At 38.1% G+C, this 11,822-nt stretch overlaps 2 protein-coding genes across 2 annotated transcripts in view; one reads left to right on the plus strand and one right to left on the minus strand.

The window, feature by feature from the left end:
- The window catches only part of ANKRD27 (ankyrin repeat domain 27 (VPS9 domain)), a 62,313-nt gene extending 57,831 nt beyond the window's left edge, over positions 1-4,482 (plus strand). The window contains 5 exon segments of the mRNA XM_008572748.1: positions 286-397; positions 1,368-1,446; positions 1,638-1,710; positions 3,136-3,271; positions 3,274-4,482. Coding sequence (XP_008570970.1) covers positions 286-397; positions 1,368-1,446; positions 1,638-1,710; positions 3,136-3,271; positions 3,274-3,356 — 483 coding nt within the window. The 3' untranslated portion in view covers positions 3,357-4,482.
- Positions 4,483-6,249: 1,767 nt separating this feature from the next.
- PDCD5 (programmed cell death 5) overlaps positions 6,250-11,822 on the minus strand; it is a 6,964-nt gene continuing 1,391 nt past the window's right edge. Inside the window, exons 2-6 of the mRNA XM_008572749.1 lie at positions 11,044-11,081; positions 8,692-8,753; positions 7,762-7,853; positions 6,749-6,820; positions 6,250-6,425 (exon numbers count right to left, since the gene is read on the minus strand). Of these exons, the coding sequence (XP_008570971.1) occupies positions 6,378-6,425; positions 6,749-6,820; positions 7,762-7,853; positions 8,692-8,753; positions 11,044-11,081 (312 nt within the window). The 3' untranslated portion in view covers positions 6,250-6,377. The remainder of the gene's footprint in view (positions 6,426-6,748; positions 6,821-7,761; positions 7,854-8,691; positions 8,754-11,043; positions 11,082-11,822) is intronic.

Consider the following 11,822-nt stretch of genomic DNA (forward strand, 5'->3'; position numbering starts at 1 on the left):
CAGTAACCTCAAGATAACCACACAATGACGGATCTATTATTGTCGACCCAGTTGTGCGCGTGGTTAAATACCCAGCCCAGGGTGCCTGGTAGAGGGCAAGAGCAGGCTCTAAATGCAGGGCTCTTTTCATCACCAGGCTTTTTGGCCTCCAAGTTTTATCTGTAGATGTTCTTGAACTTTTTATGCCCAGCCACATCGATATTGACATTTAGATCAAAAACAAGTAAGAACCTGCTGAGAAAGAATTAAAAATATTACTCTTACCTTTTCCTTTTCAAATTGTAGAATTCAAAAATAATGGAATTACTTCAGGTAGTACCAAGCTGTGTTGCCTCCTTAGATGATGTTGCCGGAACAGACCACAAGGAGTACGTTACTGTTAAGATCAGGAAAAAATGTAAGAACTTACATTCTTTCTGTCATTCTCAACTTGGGGTTCATTTGGAAATTCATGGGTAGGTACAGATTTTCATTTAATTGTAAATGTAAAATGTGATTATAGTCATGACTGGGGGAGATACAGCTTACTGTTAAGATCAGGAAAAAATGTAAGAACTTACATTCTTTCTGTCATTCTCAACTTGGGTTCATTTGGAAATTCATGGGTAGGTACAGATTTTCATTTAATTGTAAATGTAAAATGTGATTATAGTCATGACTGGGGGAGATACAGCCACCAAAGAAATGTATGTTATATCCTAATTTATCAGACTAGGGGTGAGCTATTTTTGATACTCATTTTCTGGTTGATTGTAATGATGTTTCCTAAAGAAAATAGGATAGAAACTCTCAGCATTATCTTGACAGTTCAGGCCTCCACTTACCAACTAGAGAGGAGGAGCAAGCTCTGGTAGTTTCTATTATGCCTCATGTTCCAAAGCCAGGTGTTCTTCTGAGAGTTTCCTGGACATCCAGGGTAAATGCTACCTTTAAAGTTTTGTTTTGTTTTGTTTTTAAGTTGCCAGTGTACAGAGGTTGATGGTAATTAGAACAGCAATTGCCAAATATCAGTGGGACTAAAGTATTTTCTAAGTTTTGAAGGGGTCTTTGTTCTTTTTCTTTTTAAAATTACAATATAAGTTTGCAGTGCAGTCATTTGAATAAACCCACTCATATATCTGGATGATCCTGAAGCTGTCTCACAGTAATTGTCTGTAGCTGGGGAATATCAGTGTATCAAAGATTTATCTTTCTGTTTCATGGGGTTCATATAGCAGTTATCTGCTATATTTCCTTAAGCTAATTCACTACAGTTTTCTAAATTTTGCTAAAACTCAGAAAATGGAAAGATTGCATCTATGCTGTGATTTTAAAACAAACCTTAAACTATTTTTGAAGTTTTCAGATGTTTATTCTTTTCTCTATAGGGAATTCAAAAATGTATGATCTACCAGATGAACCTTTTAAAAGACAGTTTTACTTTGTCCACTCAGTTGGTCAATTGAAGTAAGTCTAAAATTTGAGTTGATATTTGTGCTTTTGACTCTCCAGTTTACTTACAATTGAAGCAGGTTAGGTGCAACTTTAATTGGTTATGGAAAAATCTGCACTAATAGTACCATCAAATACTGCCACCTTGTGTCCAACCAGAATGTTTCACACCACTATCCCAAATATTTATTTTATTTTGGTTTCAGGGGAAAGACTTCAGGGGAGATTATGGCAAGAGATAGAAGTGTCCCTAATTTTACTGAAGGTTCTTTGCATGAGGTGAGTTATTAAACACTGTCTTGTAATCATATTTTTAAAATCCTGGCTTTTTCAAAAATAATCCCTGGTAAACACATTTTTCCTTGATAGTCATCTTCATCTCATTATTCCCTTCACTGTAAGTGTTAGCAACAATTAAAACTGAAATTCTTGGGGCCGGCCCGGTGGCGCACTCGGTAGAGTGCGGCGCTTGGGAGCATGGTGGCGCTCCCGCCGAGGGTTCGGATCCCATATAGAGACCGGTCCGCTCACTGGTTGAGCGCGGTGCAGGCGCGACACCAAGGGTTGCGATCCCGTTGCTGGTCGCGGTACGGGCGCGACACCGAGGGTTGCGATCCCGTTACCGGTCACGAAAAAAGACAAAAAGGAAAAATAAATAAATAAATAAAACTGGAATTCTTTAGCGGGAATTATGTTTACAGACTTCATTGATTGTTATATTTAAAAATACATTTCTGAGCAGGAAAAGAAAAGTGAGGGGAAAGTAGAAGGTTAGTTGTATGTGTGGGAAGCTGCAGTTCACAGTGTGCATAGTAGGTAAAACAGCTCAAATTCCACTATTGTTTTAATCACTAAAGGAAGGAAGAAAATGAGTTTGTATGTAGGTGGGTAAATAATATCTCCAAACATGGTATAAAATTGCTCATATAGGTAATTCTTTATGTGGCCACTTCCTACTGCACAATTTAATCACTTAATTATAAAAAGTGGGCTGACTGGTTAGCTTACTTGGTTAGAGGGTAGTGTTGATAACACCAAGGTCACAGGTTCAGATCCCCATACTGGCCAGCTACCAAAAAAAAAAAAAAACCCAAAAACTGAAATTATAAAAAGAAGCCTAATTTATAATCTGTGGTACTGGAAAGTGACTCTTCTCAGAAACATGATTTTCCTTATTGCTGATATGAAAGAGAATTTATAGTTTATGTGGCATAGGCTTTTTGGAACAAATACACAAAAGTTCTAAATTGTTTTAGAGAATTAAAGTGATTTTTATTAACATGACTCATTTTGATTTCATTATTTAATCTTCCATAGCTTTGCTAATAGACATGCTGCTTGGTGGGAAACCCACAAACTGCCTGAGTTCAGCCAAGTGCTAGCTTTTCCCTTGCTAGCTATGGGAGTTTAGGCAGACTGCTTAACTTTGCTGATCCTGTTTCCTCAGCTATAAAATGGAGATAATAATCGTACATACTTCTTAGATTAATAAAGATTAAATGTGAAAACATGTAAAGCATTTGTGTCTGACACATGCAGTATGCACATGCCACACTATCACCACAAGGATGTTAGAATTGAAATTATGCCTGTAAAGTACTGAGCACATCGACACAGTAAGCACTCAAGAGTAGCTGTTATTGTCATGGTGGTTGTTTGATGCACCATGCAGATATAAACTGTTGAACTGTACCTTTTCTTTAGCCAGAGAGGCAAAGAGCCACACTGAAACATAATAACCTGCCAGACCGAAAGGGATCTCAGAGTGACAAAGGAAATAATGACTGGCCCGAGGGGCCTGGACTGAAACATACTGCTCCTGGAAACAGGCGAATGCTTCGCAGACAGTCAACAATGCAGTAGTATCCAAGGGCCCACAGACTGCTGGCAACTTAACCACTCCCCAAGAGGCTAGTACTTCCTAGTCTTAACAGTAATAAGGAATTCTAAAATTTGCTGAAAAGAAGTGGGTATGCAACAAGAAGATGCTGAGCATGAGTACGGTTTAGAACTAAATGTACTTGCAAGTAACTGGCTTCAGAGAGTAAATCTTCAGCAGAAAGTTCCTGAAAGCTTTTCTGTGGTTGAGGGAAAGAATGCAACAAAAAAACTTATCACCGTCTCTCTCCTCTTCAAAGCTAATGAGTACTCTTGAAAAGGAACGGACAAAGATTCCAATAGTGTCCAGATCCTTAAGTCCAGGGTGTTTCTTTTTAAGCATTAGGGTTCACTGGATACAGGGAGAGGTTTCACCACCAGATTCTGACCTCCTTCTACTGAAAGGTGCTAAATCTCTGTGATGTGTATAAATTAGCAAACCACAAGCTAAAAGAATTCCCCCATCTGGGATAAGCTGAAGAGAAGTAATTTAAGTTTCATGGTACCGTGGAGGCCAGGCAGAAATGTCACATCTGAATGAAGAAAGAATCTGGAAAATGTTCTTTTGCAAAGCAAACTTGAACCAAAAGATACCTAAATGCCATTTTGATGTTCATTTTAGTGAAAAGACATATTAGACTTGTACTACACCATACATATAGCAAAAGTTGGGTATAATTTTCCTCCCAACAAAGTACAGATATTTGGTCACTGCTTATGCACTTGCAGCAGTGTCCCTGGAAACATCCCTTTCTGTTAAGAACCTCCCTTAAATGTCACACCTAATGGATGGTTTCTGGACTAGAGAGTAGATTTGGCACATCTTTTCTTAGTCTTTTGATTCAAATTCAAAACTTACAGTACAAACCAGGTCAAAGTTACTTTAAGTTAGAGTTTGCCATTTATTCCTTTTTATAAATTTCTATACATTATGCTGTTATTTTTTTATGTTATTGGTCTAGACCCGCAAACATGGTTTTGTCCTGAGTATGTTTTCAAATAACTTTGTAATAGGGAAATGGTTTTGTGCATGTTCTTGGAAATACTTGTGTATGTATAGAAGGGAGGGGTTGATTATTTTTCTACAAAGTAATTTATGATTTCTAATTTTCTAATGTGCCTTGGATATGTGCCAAATGATGGAAAAGAAACAGTAAACTTTATGATTCTTGAGCGTGTCATGGTATGCTTTTTTTAGTTAATGTTTTGCTATGGAGAGAGACATGTTTCTCAGCCTCTCTGCTATAAACATGTGTTTTGTGTGTGGAAAAATGGTCCCCTATTGGATGGATACACATTTCATTTTTCAGTTACAGATGTGTGATTGAAACACGTACACTTGATCATTTAAAGCAGATCATTATCCATCTACCTGACCGGGGCTGATTTAATTTAATACAGTAGGTACAGTGCCTAGGACCCACAAAAAAGTTTTCTTTTAAACTCAGAATAAAATGACTACAGCTTCCTAGCCCAAACAGGAAATGAGCACTGTTGCTTTGCTGATTTCTTTGTTCTGATTTTTCCTCCTTTCCCCCTCTTTTAAACAAAACAATCTTACTGACTTAAGTTACTGTGGTTCTATACCATCCTAATTACGAAATTATATCCTATACAGGCATTCTCAAGATGAAAATACATACATTTATTACCACTAAAATTTTTGGGTGGTACAATATAATGTCAATATATATCTGTTCATTTATATCCTTTCATATATATCCGTTTAATTCTAACAATGCCTGGATGGCAGAATTGTTAGATGAGGAAACAGGTTCAGAGAAATAAGGGGGCTGAATTGTCTAATGTCCCTCCAGCATCTTTTTGTAAGTGAGGCCTAAAGCAAATTCACCTGTAACTGGGACCCTTTTTTCAAAATCCCTGACTAAATTTTGACTATTAATGATAATTATGTTCCTTTAAAAAATTGTAGATGTTCTTTACAGTTCTACCCATTTGTTTATTCAGGAATGTTTGTTAGACACTTATTCCAACACTGACTTTCTTTATTGACTATAGTTACAAATTTCAAATATAATAAAATTTCAAATTAATTTAAACATATCAGCAGTATGCTGGCTAAAGCAGAGACTGGGATTGTAAACCACATTTCCTGTCACTTTTCTGCTATGAATCCTATGCATCTTATTAAATGTTATTAATATACTCCTGGGCTGAGTCTCACAGGACTAAGACATTTAAAAGTTTACACCAAACAGCTTAGTTGATAATTAAGTTTAGGATTTAAACTTACGAGCAAAGGTTTTCATAACCTAATGGAAGTAAAGCACAATATAAGAGATAACATCTGCTTTAAGCCACCTGCAAGTTTATCAGTGAAGAACCCGGAACATTTCTACCAAAATGTTTAACTGAACTGTCTCAATTGGATTTTAAATCATTACAAGTCTTACAAACATGTGTATTATTGTTGAAGTATTATTACCAGTATGAGTCAGTTATTTTGATCATTTTTCTCAATGGGAGTATCCAGTTTTGGATAGGAGTGATATTTGTAAGATAATTTAATCTCAGTGCTTTGAAAAGCAGATTACAAATGAGAACAAACCTAGGAGGTTTCTTACATTAAATGGAAGTACTATCTGCAGGAAGAGAAACAGCTTACTTGCTTTCAGAATCTATGTCTTTGAAATACGTCTTAGGATGTGCTCAGATGTCAAAGCTAATTCAGTTTAATCTACATGTTTTAATTCCCACAATGTTACTGGCTGTTACTGTCACTATTTTCCTTTTACTGAAGTGCCGGAGCAGCTTCTATTTCTACTAAGGACATCTTCCCTACCTAACACTAATGTCACAATTACAAAGGATATATATTCATGCCACTACACATGTTTAGAGGCTTTTGGTAGGAAGGGGAATATTCAAAATGTGGATGTGGTCACTTGGCTGTGGTACTAAAACAACATGCCCAAATTGTTTTATTTTGCATAGCAAGTTTATTTTTTAAAAGGCATATAGACAATAAACAAAGTAAACACTTAATCAGATTTTAACTTCTGTCCTAGAATTGTTCCATTAAATTCCAGTCTTTAAACATTTTTAGTTCAATAATCGTCATCTTCATCAGAGTCCATTACTTTTCTTCTGTTGAACTGGGGGGGAAATTAAACAAGTGTCATGTTTAATGAAGCGTAACAGAGATTTTCCAAGAAAAAAAAATTTCTACCTACTCTAGCAAGATATTTTTGTGTGTCTTTAACACCACTTAATGAGCTAAACAGGTGGAGGGGCTGGGGGCAAGAGCCTTAAAAATTAGATCCCCCTCAATATATTCAGCCTTTCTGCCCAAACTTCCGTATATTATGAAATAAAAACATCTATGGGCTGAAAGATGTTTTGATATGGTAATGTATATTCAACTCAACATTTAAAATATCAATCTTTTCTTCTGCCATGTGCATTTGGAGAAACTTACTTTAACTGTTGTTTTCTTTTCTGTTTGTTGGCTTACTTTTTCAAGGATTTCTATTAAACCTTGTTCTGATACCTAGGATAACAAGAAGGAAAAACAGTACTTTTTTAAACAAAGAATTTACCTCGGCAGATTGAATCATTTTATAGTCATTCTGGGGTGTGACAGAAGTGGTCAAGAGGGAAGGAGTGGTAGGACAGGCAGCTGAAACTACTAGTTATGACTATTGGTTTAAGTTCCAAATAATATTTGCTCTGTTATTCCTCAACTGAGGAGGGAGGAAAAGTATCCATCAAATAACATCCTCAGAAAAATTCAAAGTTAGGTATTTAAGAACATCTTTGTCACCACTAGCAGACAGTGATAACCATGTACACCACTGTGTTAAGTGTCAGGGATACAGACACACCACTTCTGCCCTTGAGATGCTTCACCACCAGGAGATAAGGAAGGAGATGTCACACCCCAAAAGATCAACTGGCTGTGGCTCCCACATGCAAGTGGTTCTTAGTGTGAGGGGTTTAGGGGACAGGATTGATTTGGGTAGGCTGCCGTGGCAGCAGAAGTCTTCCCAGTGCAGGTGGGGCCTGTGGGGATCTTGAAGGAAGGTCAGGCTTGTCAGAATACATCCCTCATGGTGTTATACTAACACACATAATAACCAAGGGCTTTTAGCACCACCTCATTTGCAAAACAAGCCTGACTTCTACCTACATCGGTAGTATTTTAATTGGTATTACTGACAAAACTTGTTTCCAGAGCAGGAGCAAATTGAGCTAGCTGACCCTAATAGTCATTGGGTCACACAGACACAAACAAGGTTTCACAGCAATGGCAGGAAAGGAGAAAAGTAGATTTTAGGAAAGGAAACTATCTTTTAGAATTTTTGGTAAGTATGACTATTTTCTCCTTTAAAATTTCCTCATAGGAAGAGTCAACAAGAATTCTGTAATCAGATGAAGATAAAATTGACTTTTTGAAGCCATGTTTTGATAAAGTAGACAGTCCAAGTTTACCTTCCCACTTAGTTGTCCAAATCTTGCCATCTGTATAAGGTAATTCTCTACTGCTTTAGTTTTTTCCGGCTTTACAAGTGCTAAGTTACTTACTGAAAAGAAAAAATAAATATGCAGAAAGGCATCAAAACTAAATGCACTTATATTTATATTAAATCATAAAACTATGCACTGACATTTCCAAAACACTTCACAAGCTTGTTTATGTATCTCAACCAGTAAAGTGGACAGGGCAGACAGTATTGTTAGCCCGTAAAAAAATGAGAAAACTAAAGTTCATCCATGTCAATCTCAGTCAAGGCCACATGGAGTAGTGGTAGATCCAAGATTAAACTTGGGTTCTCAGAGTCTAAACCCCATGCTTTCTTGTTTCTTAAAATGTATGATTACCCTGTGAAAAACAACTTACTTATTACTACACATACAAAATGATGGTAATCCATCTACAGCCGTCTCTTCTAAACTCAAACCGGGCTTCAAGTTACAAACTAGTACAAAAGATACTAGTTCATTCTGATTGGCTCATTTTATTTTTGTTTCTACATAGTTTTCTTTTTGGTTTTTATTGAAAAACTCTGAACATACACTAAAAACTGAGAATGCAATAGAGTAAGTCCCCATTGTCCATGTCAACTACCAGCAATGTTTTGTGACTGACTCTATTTAAGAGCTGTTTCCTACAAATTTTACCAGATATGCACTTGGAGAATATCTCTCTCGTAAGAGAGAATTGAGCTGGTACTTTTAATAACGATTAACTACATTTCCCTAGCTTTATAAACTTCATACATTTTACAGATTATCTTATATGTCAAGTGTTTTTAGGTAAACAAATATTTAATCTAGAGATAGCAATAACTGCATATGTATCTCCCCATTCAACTAACTCAAGTCAACTTTATGGAAATAAAGGAAATCAAAGATGCTTACACCTGGCCCGGGCTGACTGATCCAGAACTTGGGCTAAGATACTGTTTCGCATTTCTGCTTCCCTACAACAAAAACATAGGTCAAGCAAAATTAGAACTAATCCGTCAGCATTTCTATTGAACATATAAAAAAGTAGTTCATTCAATATGACTCTCAAGATAGACAACTGCAGTATACAGACTGCAGTACAACAGGTGCTGTGCAGACGGCAGCAGCTACAATTAAAGTAGAAGAATCCACCTTTGCCCTTGAACAGCCTGCTTTATATGTGGATGTAAACCTATCAGGGTTGGAAGGTAGGCTTTACATTTTCATAATTCAAGATGGAGTTTCAGTTCAATCACCATTACCAACACTTACTAAGTACCTGGTATGTGACAGGTGCTAGAAATTTGTAGTGGGATGTCAGGCAATCAGAAGGACCAAGTGATTAATCTGTGTAATTTCTTTAGGGATGAAGCTGGGACCCACAGAAGCTATGTGAAAGTGATACAGGTAACTGTGGCCAAGTGAGAACCAGATCCCATGTTAAGACTCTCAGTTCTATTCATTGGGTGGGGAAGGGGAGTGAAATTATAACTTTGCAACTATCCTTGCTTCTTTCTACCTACCCAAGTAGGAACTAGTTCATGTTAATATGGCAGTGGTCTTAAACTTAAGTAACAGAAAATTTTTTTTTTCTCAAATGAAGTCCTTCAAGGAACACAACACAGAAAACAGACAAGAGCAGAGCTGCTTTGGCTGAATTAGAGGAGTAGCTGGGGCTGGCTGTGGTCACTATCTGCCCCTAGCTCAGAAGCCCTAGGGTTCATGGAATGTGGCACAAAGCTCACTGCCTTTTCCTTATAGCTCCCATGTACTTCAACCCTGACACAAACTACTATTACTATATTTTACTGAATCTAAGATGCCACTGATTGTAAGATATACCACAGTTTTGTCTATGATAAAAACACCCTAGATGAGAGGTTTAGTAAGAGACCCCCTAATCAAATCTGGGTATAAAAGAGCAACATCCTCAGTACAAGGTAAACAAGAAAACCTGCCATGCAGAAAGAGACAGCAAGGAAGCTTGCATGTATCTGGCCCTGAGTGAAGGAAGAAAAAGGACAAAAGTTCCGCTGAGAACTTCAAGCTTTCGTCTTGCAGGGTTTCTATCTCAATTCACACTACCAGGGAGGAGGGAGGCGAGAACCTCAAGCACAGAATTTAATTTTAAAAAGTCTCAGATTAAGGGCCGGCCTGTGGCTCACTTGGGAGAGTGTGGTGCTGATAACACCAAGGCCACGGGTTTGGATCCCTATATAGGGATGGCCAGTTAGCTCACTAGGGAGAGCGTGGTGCTGACACCACCAAATCAAGGGTTAAGACCCCCTTACCGGTCATCTTTTGAAAAAAAAAAAAGGTCTCAGATTAGAAATGTACTGAAGTGATGGTAGAAGCAAAAGTAAGTCCTCTCTGGAAGAATCCAGGACAAAAGCCATTGATCATGAAATGCATTCCAATTTCAGATATGTTAAAATGCGAAAAAGAACGTACATCTTAGAAGTAATGAAATTTGTGTAGTTTTACTTTCTTTGTATCACTCTCTCAGGTGCTTACCATCTGTCTTCTGAACCTTCTCTGCCTTGCCTATGTCTGTAGACCTGGCACAGTGCCTGATCCAGGGCAGGTGCTCAAAAAATATTTGCTGAAGGAATGAAGGAGTTAAAAGGTAGAAATGATGCGGGGAAGGGGAAATGGGGAGTTGTCCAATAAGTATAGGGTTTCAGTTCTGCAAGATGAACAAGTTCTAGACAGCTGTTGCACAACAATGTGAATATAGTGAACACTACTGAAAAGTGTACTTAAAAATGGTTGAAATGGTAAATTTTATGTTTTTTAACCACAATTTTTAAAAAGGTAGCATAATGGGGTAATCATATTCATTCGATAAACCTGCCATTCAACGAGTATCTGCACCTGTGTGAGGTGATCTGCCATGTGCTGGGATAAAATAAGACTGGGACAACAGTTAATATTTATTGAGCACTAAGTGTGAGGCGCTATGCCCATGTATTCCTAACATCCCTATGAGGTACTTCTATTACGCTCATCTTAAGGTAATCACTGTTTAACTGAGAAACTTCAACAAGTAACTGCAATGCAAGGTATTAAATGAGGCTCCATACATATTTATTAACAAATTAGTAACGAAAATACCCTCATAATGAAATACCCATATCAACACTGAGGGTTGCGATCCGGTGCCGGACATGGAAAAAAGACAAAAAAAAAAAAGAAAAAAGAAGAAAAAAAAAAAAATCCATTCGATGAAAACACCCTTAAAAAGTTCAGATTTCCAGCCCATACCTTTGCTTTGCTTCCTGTTGTGCTGCATCCCCAGGATCCTGAAAAAATAATTTTACCTTTTAATCGAGCGATTTCACAGAGGAAACAGATAAGAACTACTCTATTTTTGTTTCTGATATGTAATAAGCTCCTGCAGTGGTAGAGGCAGCTTACCAAATAATTAAAAATCGGGCCTCACAGAAGTCAATGACATAGTTGCCATTTACTACAATGTTTTGACAGGCCTCTAAAGTCACAATCTGGTAGAATGTTTTAAATACAAACAACCCTTGGGAGGGGAATCCCTGTATGAGGAAACCGTATTTCACGCTTAAGAATAATTTCTGGAAAATAAGACGTGCCTCGGTATTAGGGACGTTGACGATTTAAATGGCGCTTCCTTCGAGACCATCCCCTCCATCCCTAACGCGCTGCTCTCCCATTCCTTACTGTTACAGTAAAGGCACTACTTGAGCATTTTAGCTACGGGATTAGCATTTACTGAACGGCTCCTCCCCGGTCAACTCCGTCGGGGCGGATGTTCATCTGTTCCTCGCTGTTCCCTCAACACCGGAACACAGCGGACCCTCAAAGAATGTCTGTCGACCACCTAGGTCAGAACAACTGAATTCTGTTCGGCTGCAACAGCAGTCGCAAGCGGCCAGCTCCGAAAGCTACGGGTCCGGAGGCGAGCCGCGGGGGGCCGAGGCTTCCCCTTGAATAACGCCAGGCCCGGCAAGCAGACTCGGACGAGGGGACCCCCTACCCGGGACAGGCCCCGCGAGTGGCCGGCATCCGCC

Source organism: Galeopterus variegatus, unplaced genomic scaffold (genome assembly GCF_000696425.1).
Source record: "Galeopterus variegatus unplaced genomic scaffold, G_variegatus-3.0.2 Scaffold829, whole genome shotgun sequence".
In the NCBI taxonomy this organism is placed as follows: Eukaryota; Metazoa; Chordata; class Mammalia; order Dermoptera; family Cynocephalidae; genus Galeopterus; species Galeopterus variegatus.